This window comes from Alligator sinensis, unplaced genomic scaffold (assembly GCF_000455745.1).
Source record: "Alligator sinensis unplaced genomic scaffold, ASM45574v1 scaffold453_1, whole genome shotgun sequence".
Lineage (NCBI taxonomy): Eukaryota > Metazoa > Chordata > Crocodylia > Alligatoridae > Alligator > Alligator sinensis.
Genome location: NW_005842485.1, coordinates 113,021 through 129,166, shown reverse-complemented (window position 1 = coordinate 129,166; position 16,146 = coordinate 113,021). Strand labels below are relative to the sequence as shown.

At 55.3% G+C, this 16,146-nt stretch overlaps 1 protein-coding gene across 1 annotated transcript in view; it reads left to right on the top strand.

Moving 5' to 3' along the window:
- Positions 1–15,228, top strand: part of BOLA3 (bolA family member 3) — an 18,269-nt gene extending 3,041 nt beyond the window's left edge. Inside the window, exons 3-4 of the mRNA XM_025212819.1 lie at positions 13,275–13,363; positions 14,902–15,228. Of these exons, the coding sequence (XP_025068604.1) occupies positions 13,275–13,363; positions 14,902–14,967 (155 nt within the window). The 3' untranslated portion in view covers positions 14,968–15,228. The remainder of the gene's footprint in view (positions 1–13,274; positions 13,364–14,901) is intronic.
- Positions 15,229–16,146: the final 918 nt, after the last annotated feature.

The following is a 16,146-nucleotide window of genomic DNA, read 5'->3' as shown; positions in this document are numbered from 1 at the left end:
AGGTTGGATCAATGGGCAGAGAGAAATAGGATGCAATTTAATAAAGATAAATGTAAGGTACTCCACCTGGGAAGGAGGAACCCCCAGCACACCTATAGGTTGGGGAGTGTCCTTCTCAGCAGCTCGGAGGCAGAGAGGGATCTTGGAGTCATAATTGACTCCCAAGATGAACATGAGCCGACAGTGTAACAAGGCCATCAACAAGGCCAATCGCACCTGTCGTGCATTAGCAGGTGCATGACTAATAGATCAAAGGAGGTGATGCTCCCCCTCTATGCGGCACTGGTCAGGCCGCAGTTGGAGTCCTGTGTCCAGTTTTGGGCGCCGCGCTTCAAGAGGGACGCGGGGAATCTGGAGAGGGTCCAGAGGAGGGCCACTCACATGATTAGTGGTCTTCGTGATAGACCCTACGGGGGGAGATTGAGAGAGCTGAATCTCTTCAGCCTTCACAAGAGACGGCTGAGGGGAGATCTTGTCACCGCCTATAAATTTATTAGGGGCAGTCAACGGGGAATAGGGGTTGCGCTGTTTACTAAGGTGCCCCAGGGAGTGACTAGGAATAACAGGTGTAAACTAGTTGAGAGTGGATTTAGGTTAGATATTAGGAAGAAAATTTTTCACAGTAAGGGTGGCCAGGATCTGGAATGGGCTTCCAAGAGAGGTGATGCTATCACCTAGCTCGGAGGTCTTCAAGAGGAGGCTAGATATAGTCACCTGGCTGGGGTCATCTGACCTCGGTCCTCTTTCTTGCCAGGGGCAGGGGGTCACACACGATGATCCATTGTGGTCCCTTCCGACTCTGCAATCTATGAGCTTGCAGTGGCGAGCAGCTTCTCCATGCGGCTCTGCTGTGCCCTGCCACCCTGCTTCCCTCCCCTGGGGTTTCCTCAGTCCAGTGGGCATGACCTGGAATGGCAGGGAGCACTAGAGCCGTGCAGAGAAGCTGCGAGCTCTGCGCTGCCCTGGCAATGCGCCTCCTGCACACAGGGCTGCAGTGAGAGCAGCAGTGTGGGGTTGCGCCCCTAAAGCAGCAGCACACTCGGGGGGTATGTCACCAGGGCAGCAGGGAGCTTGCAGCAGCAAGCAGTTTCTGTGTGGCTTTGCTCTTCTCTGCCGTGCCAGGTCGTGCCTGCCAGGCTGCAGAGGCCCCGGGGGGTGGGGTGTGGAGGGGAGGAGCAGGGCGGGAGCCCGTGGCCACAGCCTGCACCTGCCCCATGCACAGTCGGGGTGGGTGTGGGTCCTCCCAGCCCCCCAGGAATGCGAGCAGCAGCGGGGAGCTGGTCCTGTCTCAGACGAGCCACCTGCAGCCCTGTCCTACTCCCTGTTGGGGCCCTGCAGCCATGCATTGCGGGCCCAAGCACTGCCTGGCTGGGCAGCAGCCCCAGCCCTGCCCAGCTCCCTCCTTCTCTACAGGGGCTTCAGTCCCCCTCTTTCCCCACCCCACTTACCTGCTGGAACTACTCTGCAGGCCACCGGGGCCATGTTCATGTCCATGCACATGGTGCCCCCTGTCTCACCACCTTCCCACTCCCTCCCAACTCACTGCAGGCTGGATCTGTCAGCCTGCAGGGAACTTATCACAAAATGGCAAAATCTGTGGGTTTCTCTGGTAAAATGAGAAATCCGCATTTGCTTCCAGTTAAAGGTAAAATCCGCGGTTTATTCCGTTTTTCTGTGGAGAATGGAAAACCCAATTCCCTGGGTATCAGAAAGTTCCAATTTGAATGAATTACCTTCCTCAGTGACGAGAGGTTATCCATTTCTACTAAGTTTGGAACTTACCCAAAAACTGATTAATAACCAAGAAAAACACAAGGTTTTGGGGAGTTTCTTTGGAAAATCATGGGATCCACTAGTCAAAAAAGGAGACATCTATCACATATGGAGAGTCTCTTTCTGTACATAACATGAGTTAATTGCGAGGGAAATATTTACCATACTAATTAATTAAGGATAAACATTTAATACAGTTACATACTAGACAACTAGGAGCCTGCTTGAAATCATGAATATAGTAAGATTAGCTGGAATGGATACCTCATTGTTTCTTCTCAGATGGCCTAGCTGTGAGCTTGCATCCTCTTGCACTATGCAGTTAGCATTAGTATTTTGGATTTTAACTTCTTGTGAGTAGGCCCCAGCTTAGCATGAATTTCAGAGTCCTCACTAGCATCTTGTGCCACTTAGCGTCAGAGGGTGGACTCTGTGGGGAGTAGGGTGTAGCCATAATCTCCCCCTCGCCTCACTCGCATTTCAGCTTCCAGCCATCAGAGATGTAGAGAGGGCTGCCTCAGAGTCTGCCCCCTAAATTGTCTTCCTTGTAGCAAACAGTGGCCCTCTTCTGTGTGAATTTGGCTGGTTCTTCCTTTAATCAGGGCCAAGTACGAGTGTGTGCAGTATTGGGTGACGAGGAGGTCTGCAGCATAATGGCTTGGTGCGTAGGAAGGAGCTTTCTTGAGGCAGTTCTAAATGTGGCACTTAGGAGTTAAATGTAGCCCCTGGCTTTGATATCGTGTGTCTTTAAAATTAAGCAACTGGTAGTAATGTACTGTGCTCCATTTAACGGAGTCTAGAGATCTATACTGGTCTCCTTCAAGAGCCCATTTCCTAGGCGGAAGAGTCCTCACCTGTGTAAGCTCTCAGTGTACGAAAAGCCTACTGTTCCCCTGATCATCCCGGTTGGTCTTCTCAGTCCCCTTCCTAGCTCTTCTATCTCGCTGTAGAGGTGCGGCAACCTGAATGGTGAACAGTGCTCAATGGGTGCCTCTCCTCTGGCATTCAGATAGGTTGTAGTTTAAACTGGGGAATTGCCTTTTTGACTGAGGCTTCACCCCAAGTTGATGTAGTAAGCCAGCTGTTGTTGATGGTGCCCAGGTCTTGTCTTTGCATGGGAAAAGAGAACATAGAACCTGTCAGCGCATGGATGAGTTGCCTTAGGTTTTCTCATGTGCATTGCTTTGCACATAATGATACTGAACATCATCTGTCCTTGTGGCGGCCATTGACTTGAATGTGCAAAATCCTTCTTTGTGCCCATGGGGATGGTTTATTCCTGTGCCCTCAGTAGGTCTTTGCAGTCTACCTTAGTATTTACTGTTTTGAATTTTTTGGATCAGTTAGACTGTTATGCTGTGGTGGAGTTAACACAGATCCCTGGGGGACCCTGGCCTGGCCCATTAGTTGCCACTCCTGTTTTTTTTTTATCCTTTAGCCCAGGATCTCCGTTTCTGCTACCACCTCGGCTGCTGCCCCACTGTGCATCGGTTCTACTGACCGGTGCCCTGAGAGGAGCAGCTCTGGTGAGGGAACATCCCTGACCTCTTCTGTAACAGATGAACGCAGAGAGCTCTCTTAGTTTTTCAGCATTGGTGGTATCCTTCTGCATCAATCCCTCAGTGCCCTGATTTTATCCCATTGGATAACCATGGTCTAGCTGACCCTTGGGAGGACCTCTTGCATGCAGCGGACCTAGAGCTGCTATGGGTATGTTGTTAGCCTCTAGCAAGTGTCTCCTTTGCCTCTCTTGTAGCTCTGTGCTTGTCAGGGTTCCCAGTGCCTTGCCTTACTTAGGTGAGCGTCTTTCCTTACATGCTTCATTTCAATCTAACTTGCACTGTTTCAATTAAGTGTTTTTCCTTGGCCTAGCCTCCGTAGCCTGGCACGGGACCAGGCTGGCTGGTGTGTGGCATGCTTTCTGTCTAGATGTGTGACATGTGGTGGGCATTTCCCAGGCATCTCCGGTGTGGGGTGACTAAGCAGGCCAGGTCGTAACTGTCCTTGGTGCTACTCAGGACTGCTTTCCCAGAGGTCCTCTCAGACTTGTGTAGGTGCTGGGGCCATTTGCATTTGGTCTCTTGTTTTGGAAGAAGGGCAAAGGCAATGACACAGTGGCTGTCACAGAATGGCTCTGCAGCAGTGACCCTTCGTACCAAATCCTGTGCCCTGCCTAGGCCTGTGTTATACGTGGCCTTTTGGGTAGCAGGTAGCCGGAATAAGGCCTTGAGAGAGCAGTCAGTTATGGGGCCCAGGGAAGTTGCCTCTGCCTTCTGCCCTGTACTGCAAGGTACCCAGACAGCATGAGGATGAACAGAATTGTGCAGCATGATAGCAGCATCTGCTTTTGCAGCATTTCTCTGTTTCAGTGGCATTTCTAGCTTGCTTCTACCATCAAGGGCTGGTGGCTGATGGTCCAGGCCAGAGGCTGGTGCCTGAAGTCCTTGCCACACGTTTTCATAGTTTCATAGTTTCTAGGGTTGGAAGGGACCTGGGCAGATCATCTAGTCCGACCCCCTGCCATGACAGGAAAGAGTATTGGGGTCAAACGACCCCAGCAAGATGGTCATCTAACCTCCTCTTAAAACCCCCCAGGGTGGGAGCCTGCACCACCTCAGTTGGAAGCTGGTTCCAGACCCTAGCCGCCCTGACCATGAAGTAGCGCCTCCTGATGTCCAACTTAAACCTTCCCTCCGCCAGTTTGTGACCGTTATTCCTGGTCACTCCTGGCGGTGCTCGGGGGAACAGGGACTCCCCCAGTGCCTGTTGATCCCTCCTGACTAGTTTATAGCAGGCCACAAGATCCCCCCTCAGCCTTCTCTTCTGGAGGCTGAACAGGTTCAGGTCCCGTAACCTTTCCTCATAGGACCTGCCCTGCTGTCCCTTGATCATGCGAGTGGCCCTCCTCTGGACCCTCTCCATGCTGTCCACATCCCTCCTGAAGTGCGGCTCCCAGAACTGGACGCAGCGCTCCAGCTGCGGCCTGACCAGTGCCGCATAGAGGGGGAGGATCACCTCCTTGGTCCTGCTTGAAGTGCATCTGTGGATGCACGACAAGGTACAGTTGGCCTTCCTAGCCGCCTCCCCACACTGCCGAGCCATGTTCATCTTGGAGTCAATAATGACTCCAAGATCCTTTTCCACCTCCGTGCTGACAAGAGGGGAGTTCCCCAGCCTGTAGGTATGGTGCCGGTTGTTCCTCCCCAGGTGCATCACCTTGCACTTGTCTGTGTTGAACCCCATCCTGTTCTCCTCCGCCCATCCTTGTAGCCTGTCAAGGTCCGACTGTAGCCTGTTGCTCCCTTCTATTGTGCCCACATCCCCCCACATCTTGGTATCATCAGCAAATTTGAACAGGGTGCTTTGTACCCCCTCATCCAAATCACTGATGAAGATGTTGAACAGGGCGGGCCTGAGGACCGAGCCCTGCGGGACCCCACTGCCCACGTCCTTCCAGGCCGAGAAGGACCCATCCACTACCACCCTCTGGGTGCGTCTCTCTAGCCAGTTGGCGACCCATTGAACTGTGTGGGTGTCTACGCCACAGTCCCCCAGTTTCCTAATGAGAACTGGGTGAGAGACAGTCTCGAAAGCCTTCCGGAAGTCCAGGAAGACTATATCCGCTGCTACCCCTGCATCCAATGATTTAGTGACCTGATCGTAGAAGGCCACCAGGTTGGTTTGACATGACCTGCCGCTGATGAACCCATGCTGGTTGCCCCTGAGCATGCATTTCCCTGCTGGCCCCTCCTGGATGTGTGCCAGAATAATTTTCTCGAACAGCTTGCCCAGGATCGAGGTAAGACTGGCCTATAGTTTCGTGGGTCCTCCTTCCTCCCCTTTTTGAAGATGGGAACCACGTTGGCCCTCTTCCAGTCCTCCGGCACCTCTCCAGAGCACCACGAGTGCTCATAAAGCTGCGCCAGGGGACTCGCAATGACCCCGGCCAGTTCCTTTAGAACTCATAGTTTTATGATGGACATGCCCCCTACATAGCCCCACCCAGTGCCAGGACTTTCTGGTTACCCTGCCTTTGGCTGTGGTCACAGTGCCCATCTATCAGACTAGGAAGGATTCCGGGCAACTGTGCGGCTGCCTCGCTTTGTCTCATCCGTGCATGTCTCCCCGCTGAGTTTTGCTGGGTGCTGTCCACTGGCTCCTTGAATACATTTGAGGGTCAACAGGTGAGCACCTCGCTTCTGCTCCTGATTCTTCTTGCGCTGTCCCAAAGATTTGAGTCTGATGCATTTAATGGCCTTCCTCTAATGGAGGCAGGCTTATAGTTTCCCAGAGGATCAAGGTTACTGTCTGTGAATAGCAAATAAGCCCGTCGCACCTAGTATTGGAGTGCAGGTGTGGAGGGAGAGGATGAATAGGGCCTGTCCAGGATTTTCCCACTCTGCTCTTCTCCCGTGGCAGCTTCCAGTCATTGGAGGTTTTGAAAGGTCAGAATTGCTGGCGTCCCCCTGATGCACCATGGTCCGAATGTGCTGTTGACTCTCTTCTGCACGATTCTGCCCCATCACCTTTTGAACTGGTTTTAAACGTGGGCCCGCCCAGCATTGTGTTGTGATGAGGGCCACAAGGTGATTGTGTGCTGTTTGGAAAAGAGCTCCCATGAGTTAGGCTTAAAGTTGCTACCTAGCAGGGGAAAACGAAGTCCCTGGGTTCTAGTATGGTGAGGGAGGCACCCGAGAGGCATTTTGTGTTGGCTGGAACTTAGACTGGGCTGTGCCACTGCTCCTGCTGGGACCAAAGCTGGACGTTCCTAGCTACAGGGTCTTCCCCTCTGTTTAGGGTCAGACTGATCCCCAGATTTGGGGTCAGGAAGGAATTTCACCCCCAAGTTAGATTGATATGGACCACTGGGGAGGGGGTTGCCTTCCTCTGTAGCTGGGAGTGTGACCCCCTTCCTGGGATCTCTTGATTGTATGTTGGCAAGATCTCATAGAAGCAGGATGTTGGCTGCTGTGGTTCCCCAGTTTTCCCTGTGGCAGGTTCGGGTGTGACGTTTCATGCTGATGGTAGTCTTATGGAGAGTTTAGATGATGGATATGTCTGAGATGGTCTGGATGGGGCTGATCCTGCCTCAGGCAAGGGGTTGGACTAGAGGTGACCTCTGGAGGTCCCTTTCAGCCCCACTTCTCTCTGACTCTGTGAATTTGTGCCTTGCCCCAAGGTTGCTGTTGCTGTCCCTAGCGGCCTCCCTGTCATTGAGGGAGGTTTCTAGTTTTTTCATCTGCCTAGCTTCCCCTTCTGTTTGTATAGGTCTCACCTAGTGTTGAAGCACAGGTGCTGAGGGGGAGGGTGAATGAGATTCTCCCACCCCTGCTCTCCTTGCCCAGCAGCCGGTAGCTGTGGTTCTGACTCCCTGGTTCCTCCCCGAGTCAGTATGGAGTGAGGGCCCTACCTGGTCCGCCTGTGAAGTAGGTGAAGCTGTGGGTCTGCGTGGTGGTTTTGAGGTCCGCAAGGTCAATGTGTGCTAGGTGGAGCAGCGCTTCCCTGTGTTAGGTGTTGAACAGCTGGTTAATAGGGAAATGGAGGTGCCTTACGGCTAACGCTTTGAGAGGCAGGGAGATAGAAATCCCTCTGCTGTGCTGTGGCTAGTGCTTCTAGATCCTTGGCAAGGGCTCAGAGCTCGGAAACATGTGCGGTGGTGTTGGTGGAGCTGCTAGCGAGGTCAACAGATGGATGTTGTGTGTAATTGAGCACACGTGTGTTGCGACTGGTACTTGGTGGGGTGGGGAGCGGAGGCTCCTGGTGCAGTGTCCACGGTGCCTCTGAGGCCTCTGGTGTGTGGTAACTGTGGATGCGGGAGCCCTCTACACGTTGGTGTCATTGGACAGCATGTTTCCCACGTGCATTGCCTTCCATATACCCATGGGCATTTCTATCTTCCATGGCGTTGGCCATGTCCTCAGCAGTGCCAACGCATCCCATTCTGCCTGCGCCGCTCTGGACCACGTTGTGCCCCTGCAAACAAGGCCCTTCACACAGTGTCCTTTCCTGAGGGTCTGTGACCATGAACCGGCAGAGCCTGTGGGATCACAGGGGTAACTTACCTGCCATCTGGATGCTGACTTTTAGTACATGCTCCTAGCTATTGAGCCAGTAGCCCAGGGTCCCAGAGGTCAGCGATGTTTCTGGGCAACAGGCTGCACAGACTCAGCTTGGATCAGAGGTGGGTCGATCCAAGGGCCTGGCTGCTGCTGCTGCTGCCGCCTCTTCCCACCGTGGTTTTTTTTTCTTTCTGCCAGTGGCATCGTTAAGCTATCTGGTAGCAGTGTAACGTGGAGTGGCGTGAACCCCTCTTAAGTAGCTCCCATGTGTGGAGGCTCCAAAGTCTCCTCTTGCCAGCCTGTGTGTTGTAGGACCAGGACTCCTGTGTTAGCCGATGTCTGGTCTGCAACGCGGCCTTTCCTGCTTTCTTCTGTTGATCCAGTTTCTTCCTTAAGAGGAGACCTGGGCGAAGGTTTCTTGGTGGTCCAGATGCAGTCTGTTGAAGGGAGCCCCCCGAAACCACCTGCTTGCCAAGAGCTTCAGAGCTCTGCTCAGTTAGTGTGGCATGGCTTCCCGTAGAACAGCCACGGAGATGTCTCCTTGGGAAGTCCCACGCATCTGTCTGGTCAGTCAGGCCTGTGCTTTATTTTTGTATGGAGTTGCATGGCAGGGGAGGTGGACTTAGGGGCTGGCTGTTCACCGGGCTCTTTCTGGAGCCCCTCCATCTCTTGGTATGACGGCTGTGTGGGGAGATAACTTGGTTACTGCAGGAAGTCATGTTGCAATATCAGGTTTTTGCTCCTTTAGGGTTGGGTCAGTGCCATCCAGGCCTGGTGATGTGTTCTGGTGTAGCCCTTCTATTCTCTCTGAAACCTTGTCTCCTGCTGAGGTGGGTCTGTGGCGGTGAGGGCCTACCCCGGGAGGAGTGGGTGTAGCGAGGGAATGGCCCTAACAGGTTCCTGTAGGAAGACCAATGCAGAATCTCTCTTAGTTCCTCCTTTGGTTGCACTCTGAGTGCACAGCAGTGCACGCAACTGCTTGCCTGGCTCTCAGGGTGCAGTGCAGTTAGAGCTGCTCTTAGTGCTTGCCTGTAGCAGCTGTCTCCCCCAAATTGTGGCCAGCTCATTTAACTGCAGGACTTACTGCCTGGAGTCGCCAGAGTTGTGGCTCATGTCACCTTGACCTCTGCCGGATAAGTGGAACCTTTTTTCTTGGGTAGCCTCCCTGCTGTGCTGTGGGCCCAGCCTGGCTTCTCGTTTGGTGTGGGAGCCCTGGTGTAGCTGTGAAGGTCCAGGAGCACTGTGAGGGGCAAGGACAGTTAGGATCAATTTCTTTTTTGGATGAAACCTGTGGCTGAGGTAGAACTAGGCAAGCCTTTGGATGCATTCCTGAGTCCTGCAGTTGGTTTAGTAAAAGGGTGGAAACAGATGTTGCATTGGTGCTGGCATAGCAAGGTTTGAGGTGATATGGAGGCCAAGGAAATCATGCTCCTTGGTGCACCACAAGTGCCCGCAGTTTTTTGGCAGGATGTAGTTGGTCTCCATTTGTGGAGGGACAGAGCAGCTGTCCTGGAGCTGCCTGTGCTGTCTGGCTTCCCAGGGAGTGCCTGTCTGGCTTTGCTTTTGTACACTGATCTGGCCCACGTGGTCTTTCGGGTGCATTTGCAGGTGAGGAGCCCTGGCCTTTTCTTTTTGCAGACATGATACGCTGGGCAATCTGGTGGTTGCGCCAGAGGAGAAGGCAGACCTCTTTAACAAATTCTTCACCTCCGTTTTCTTGTGCAGGGACTGGGACACCCCCACCGTGATTCAAGATGGACTCGAGGGGAACGCCTCAAGACCTAAGGTTGAGGAGGACCGGGTTAGAGTGCTTCTGGAGGGGCTGGATGTATTCAAATCAGCAGGTCCAGATGCTCTCCACCCCAGGGTGTTGAGGGAGCTAGCAGGGGTTATTGCAGGGCCCTTGGCACGGCTTTACGAGCGCTCATGGTGCTCGGGCCAGGTGCCAGATGATTGGAAGATAGCCAGTGTGGTTCCCATCTTTAAAAAAGGGAGGAGGGAGGACCCAGGCAACTATAGGCCTGTCAGTCTTACCTCAATCCTGGGGAAACTTTGAGAAGATCATCAAGGAGCACATCTGTGATGGGCCGGCATCGGGGATGATGCTGAAGGGCAACCAGCACGATTTCATTAGAGGCAGGTCATGTCAGACCAACCTGATTGCCTTTTACGACCAGGTCACAAAAGCATTGGATGCAGGTGTCGCCGTGGATGTAGTCTTTCTGGACTTCAGCAAGGCCTTGGACACTGTCGACCCCCCCATCCTCATTAAAAAACTAGGCCGCTGTGGCATCGATGCCTACACGGTCAGATGGATTGCAAAGTGGCTGAAGGGTCGTACTCAGAGGTGGTGGACGGGTCATATTCGACCTGGGGGAAGTGGGCAGTGGAGTCCCCCAGGGCTCGGTCCTTGGGCCCGCAATGTTCAATTTCTTTATCGGCAATTTGGACGACGGGGTAAAAAGCAACCTGTTCAAATTTGCTGATGATACCCAAATTTCACAAGCCTCATAAGGGGGCAAATGTGGCTTCTCTGCCAGCTCGGGGAGGTGGTGGCTGGTGTTGGAAGGTGGTGCGTTCTTCCTGCCCCGGGCACTGGGTCCCAGAGACGAGGCTGGCCACACAAAGTCTTACCTGCTCCAGTCTTTGTGGCATGGTGTATGTTGGCTGTGATGTGAGGCTTGTCCTTCCTCTGTCTCCAGCATGGTGTTCATTGGCCATTCCAGCGGTCCTGGCAAGGGGTTACCCTGCATCGGTGCGCTTACAACATCTTTGTTGCTGGCAGTGTCCTGTGTGGCTCGGTGAAGGTCAAAGGTGCTGTGGCGGAGCATCTCTGGCGTCCCAGAAGGATGTCCAATGTGGCGACATGGAAGTGGCTGTGCCAGAGCAGGTCTGTCACTGGTGCTCTTACTCCCTGTTCTGCCATGTTAGGGTACAGGCTTTGTGGCGGCAGGTGGCAGAGCCAAGCACTGGCGAGAGCAGTCCGTTTGTACGGTGCCTCGGAGTATCTTTGCAGCTTCTGTGCATCCTTGCCCGGGGTGGGAGGTATTCAGGTGATGTTGGGGTGAATGCGAGTGGCCATTTTGGCATTTGCGGCCTTGTGCCGCTCCATTACTCTGTTGGAGTGAGGCTGCCTTTCTGGGCTAGAGGCTTATAGCACGTCCTGGCCGCTTGTGCACCTGAGGTTTTGCCTTTCCTTTCCCCCGTGCCTTTTTTTAACACACTCTTTGTATGTAGCACAAGCAAAGCTTGTTTCCCTTGTGTAGGCTCCCCAGTTGGCTGTGGGACCGGGCTTCTTTGTGATGTTGGAGCTGAGAAGCACTAGGTAATGTGGACAGGCCAGGGTTTCTTGGGGCCATATGGTTTTAGGGGACCAGGAGTGTGGTGGGGACGGACCTAGTGAAGCCTTTGAATGCTGTGCATTGTGCAGCCACTGTGGCATTTGTCCCATAGGAGATGTACCCCAGGGACATCTTTGCCTCTGGCATTCTCTGTGGCCTGGTTTCCATGCGTGTGTGGCAGGCCCTGCCTATGTGGCTCTGGTATGGCCATCCCCATCTGGGTGATGTCTCTCTGTGGTGCCCTTAGAATTTGGTTTTAATTGGCATGTACAGCGTTGTAGACTAGAGGGCAAAGCTGGCGAAGCTTTGAGGCTGGGTGGTGCAGTGCCTCTGTTTGCCAGTGTCCTAGTAAGATCTCTTGGCCAGGGACTGTGTGGTGGCTATGGCAGAGTGGTGCCGTATTGTTTTCCCTGTGTACCAAGCTCCATACGTAGCCCCCCAAAGTCCTGAAACCTTCCGGTCAACCTCCTCCTGGCCCTGATCAAGCAGTCTGGCACCCAGTCTGGGAAAGAGGTGTTTGCCAGGGGAACTCGAGGGACTCTGCTGCAATGTGTTTAGTGGCCTCCCTAACTAGCTTAGTCATTTCCTGTCAAGCTTCTGTCCCTCTGGATAGCCAAAAGCCCCGGGGGAAGGGTGCCTGGGGTGTGTCCAGAATTGTGTGTCATCCGTCCCCCCGGGTTGTCTGGCTCTGCAGCTTTGAGCTGTTAGAGGATTTGGAAGGGCCAAGTCGCTAGTTTGCCCCCGAGTCTGCCACAGCCAGTCTGTCAGGGGGGTCCTGTCTTGCATGAATATGGCTTCTCCCTTTGGGAATAGATGTCTCCGGCAGATGTCTAGGGCACGGTGTAGGGACCAGGGTCCCAGGGCAGCATACGCTTTGTGGGCAAGAGCTTCTGCAAAGTGGCTTTAGAGTGGTGACCTGCTGGTCCTGAAGGCAGTCCCCTAGTGTCACCTGATAGAGAGTCAGACAGTGAGAGATCCCTGGGGACTTCATGGCCACTGTGAAATGTACCGGTGACTTGTATCCTGCCTCCTCTGGAGCATGTCTGTCTTAGGCTGTACGGTCCTAGCCCTGAAAACCCCCCTGGATCCCTGATCAGTCTGAGTGTTGTGGTGTGGACCCTGTCCAGGTGTTCGGCAGCCTCTCTCAGGTTTGGCAGCCTTGTAGGCCTGTGATGATCTTGGTGGGCACCTTTGTAGGCTTATGATAGATTCTGCGTGTTGTGGAGTCTGTCTGTGGGGGCTGGTGCTGAATGGCAAAGTGAGGCTGACAGGGAAGTGTCCACTGTGAATGTGTGGTCCTGGTGCTAGGTAGTTGCAGGCAATTGGGAAGGCCCTCTGTGTGGGTACGTACCTTGGGGGACTGGTCCCCAGGGCATTGCCTTGCAGTTGCCTCTAGTGCCCGTTGTCTGCCATGTTGTGGCCTGTTGCAGTCAGGGCTCTGGAGAGTTGCGAGTCCCCTGCTGACTCGGCCACCTCCCTGTTTGTCCCTGTGCCCTGATGGTGTGGGAGCAGCTTGCAAAGTGGTGGCCTCTGCACTAATCCACGTGGAATGGCATTGGGATGTAGTATCCAGTCTGGGAAGTGGCTGTTAATAGTCACTCTTTGTTGCCAGTCTGGTAGCCTAGGAGTCTCAGAGCGCTTTTGTCTGTCAAGAAGCGATGGGACCCGCCGCCTCTGGTTCCTCTGTTTTTGCTGCAGAGCTGTATTGTGGCATGGGGCAAGTGCCTGGCTGGGGTGCGGCATGGCAGGGGCCAAGGCTCTGACTGTTGTATGCCATGGAGGTGCCCTCTCTAGGGGTGCCTCCAAGGGCTCTGTAGGCCGGGTGCAGCCCACGGGCCACAGGCGGCTGACCCCCCACATTAGCCTGCGTCTGGCAGAGACTGAGCGAATGCGGTCCACAGATCACAGTGGCAAAGCGGGGATGGGCGACCGGTTTGGGGTCTGTGGGCCATGTGCCGTGTCGTTGCATGAGAGGGGCGCATGAGTTGGTTGCGGAGAGAGCGGGCGAGAGCAGGGCTTGCTTGGGAGGGTGTCTACAGGGAGGTGCTTGGGAGATTCTGGGGGTGAGACCTGATTGAACTGGTGTCTCTCTGTCTTGCAGGGGGCTGCGGGGCCATGTATGAAATCCACATAGAGTCGGAGGAGTTCAAGGAGAAGAGAACTGTCCAGCAGCACCAAATGGTGAACCAGGTGAGGGGCCCGGTGGCACAGGGCAGGCAGCTCTGGGCCCACGCTAGATAAAACTGGGCAGGGAAGTGGTGTGTGGGAATGTCTGTGTTTCCCAGGCAGCAGGTGTGTGCAGGGCAGGGCTTTGGGGCAGGAGGCTGGATGCCAGCCAGGTAAGGGGCAGTTGAGAGGGTGATTCAGAGTCTGCCCAAAATCTTGGGGTCTGAAAGGGGAGTGTCTTGTATCAGCAGAAGAGGGCTCTGGCTGGCGGTGGGGGGCATGCTTTGTCAGTGTGGGTCTCATCAGTCTGGGGCAAGTTGTGCTTCCCAGGAGAGGGGCGAGTTTGCAGAGGTGTTGGTGCCATGCGGGGAGGGGGTGTCCTGCTGGGGACTGATGCAGAGGCTCCCCATGGGGGAGGACATGGTGTGCAGCCCATAGCAATGTTGTATATACAACAGAGAAGGCCTACAGTAGCTTGGGCACGTGGCTCGGTGGGATGTTGCTGGGGGCTGCCTTACCTGTGTCTCGTGTTGGGGCAAGCGTTGTGAGAAGCGCGGCTTGTGAGTTGTTACTTGGACAGGCCTGCAGCTGCTGGGAGACAAGGCTGGGTTTGAGTGGCCTGAGGGGAGGGTGTGGGCTGCCAGGGGTGTGCCGTGTATGTGCGCCAGCGAGCGTGCCAGCTGTGTGGTGATGTCAGTGAAAGGCGTGTGCAGTTGTGCAAAGGGATGGTTTGTGGCAGGGTCTGTAGCAGAAATGTGATCAGGGAGCGGCAGGCAGGGCACAGATGTGGGGAGGTGCTTGGGGGTAAGGGGTGGCAGGGGGAGGCTGCTATTGGGGCCTCCTGCTGGGCAGGGCCGGCCTTTTTTTTATCGAGGCTGCTGGAGGGTTGGTCATCCTGTGGGGGTCTGGTTCCAGTTGGAGTTGGTTGCAGCTTGCCATGGGTGGGCAAGCATGGGGCTGGGGCTCTGGGCTCCACAGGTGCTGAGGAGCAGGTTGATGGTTTGGTTTGATTTGGTGTGGGTGTGCAGTCGGCAGAGGAGTGTGGGCAGAGGACAGAGGAGTGTGAGGCTCTGCTGATCTGCTGGGTGTGCGAGCACAGGCTCTGCAGGGCAGCTGTGTGTGGAAGTGAGTTCCCATGGGGAGCGGCTGGGCATGTGGGAGTCAGTCGTGCGTGAGCTGTGCCTGGTGTAGGGTGAAGCGGCAGCTGGGCAGAGCAGAAGTGCCAGCCTAGGGAGTAAGATGTGGTGCTGTGTAAAGTGGGTGCAGGGCAGGAGAGTTGCGTGCGGGAATGGGTGCCGGGGGTCAGACTGACCTGGCTGCAGCAAGGTGTGTGCCAGAGGGGTGGGAAGCAGCAGTGTGGCCTGCAGAGCAGGGCACTTGGGGCCAGCCAGGTGGCCCGTGTAGGGGAGCTGTGGTTGGCAGCTGTGAGTCAGGCATGTGTCTTGATGGAGGGGGTGTATGGTGTGCCGTAAGGGTGGTGGGAAGTGTGTGCGAGGCCCCCTGGGCTGTCCTCAGGTGGGCACTGGACATGTGCCTCAGGGGTGTCATTTTTCCTTTTGTAGGCACTCAAGGAAGAGATCAAAGCGATGCATGGCCTGCGCATCTTCACCTCTGTCCCCAAACATTGAAGAGGCAGCCGAGGGTATGGCCTCGGGTTGCAGAGTTGTAGGAGAGGAACCTGGTAGCATGGGCCTGGAGGAGCGGCCTGTGCCCGGGCCACATCGTCATCTGATTGCTGAGCGTCTTGGCGGAGGATGCGTGCTCCCGGGAGCCTGCAGAGTGGGCTGCGGGCGCTGTCTGTTGGAGGAGGTCCTGCTGTGTGTTGGGGCATGTGCGCGGCCTCCAGCATGACCCCCCTGCCCCCTCCTTCCATAAAGTTGTGAAGCCAAGTGTGCAGTGTGTCTTTCTTGGGTGGCAGGGGCTGGGCTGTGTGCGGGAGCTGGGGCTGAGAGAGGGGTTTGGTCCCTTGCTTGGGGGGTCTGGAGGTGGCCCCAAAGGGGCGGAGGGAAATTGGGGAGTGTGGCCTTGTCTGCCCCTGGGTGCAGCTGAGGTGCCAGTGCCCTCGCAGTCTATGTGAGGTGCTGTGATAGGGTTTCAGGAGCTGCAGGGGCCGTGTGTGGAGTCTGGGCAGGTAAGTGCAGCCCCTGAGGGGGGAACTGGTACAGGGTGGGTCTCAGCTGGCGGTGCGTGTCCCCAAATGGGGTGGTCAGATCTTGGGCCGGACCCCTGGTGATGAAGCTGGGCAAAAGGTGCTGTGTGTGTGGGTGCGGGGTGTTGTGGGCAGTACAGCGATGGAGGTGCAGTACTTAGGTGCCTGCCTGTAGTGGTGATGGAGGAGCTGGAGGAGGATCAACTTCATGTGAGTGCCGCTTCCTTTGACAGGCTGGAGGCAGTACCTCTCAGGTGGCGTGGATGCGTGGAGTCGGCTCCTGCCAGGTAGGTCCCTTTCTTACTGTGATGTAGCCTTGCTGTGCTGTGTGTGGCATGTGGTGTGCTTGTGAGGCAGGTGTGGCTGTGTGTTGGCAGGGGGCCGGTCGTGTGGAGTGGGGCCTGGTGTAGCAGGCAGGGTGGGGACTTGCCAGGCTGGGTGGGGAGGTGAGCTGGTGAGGTGTTGGTGCCAGTAGCGGATGTTAGGAGAAGGCCTGTGCCAGGGAGGGTGTTGCCTGCGCAGCTTCCTTCACGGAGCTCTGTTGCCTCTGGTTGGTGGGGTGTTGCTGACCATGGCTGTGTGGGGCGGACGGGTGGTGAGCTGGTGGAGGTATCTGGCTTCTCTTCTGTTCGGCTGGGCCGGGAGGAACAGGGCGTGC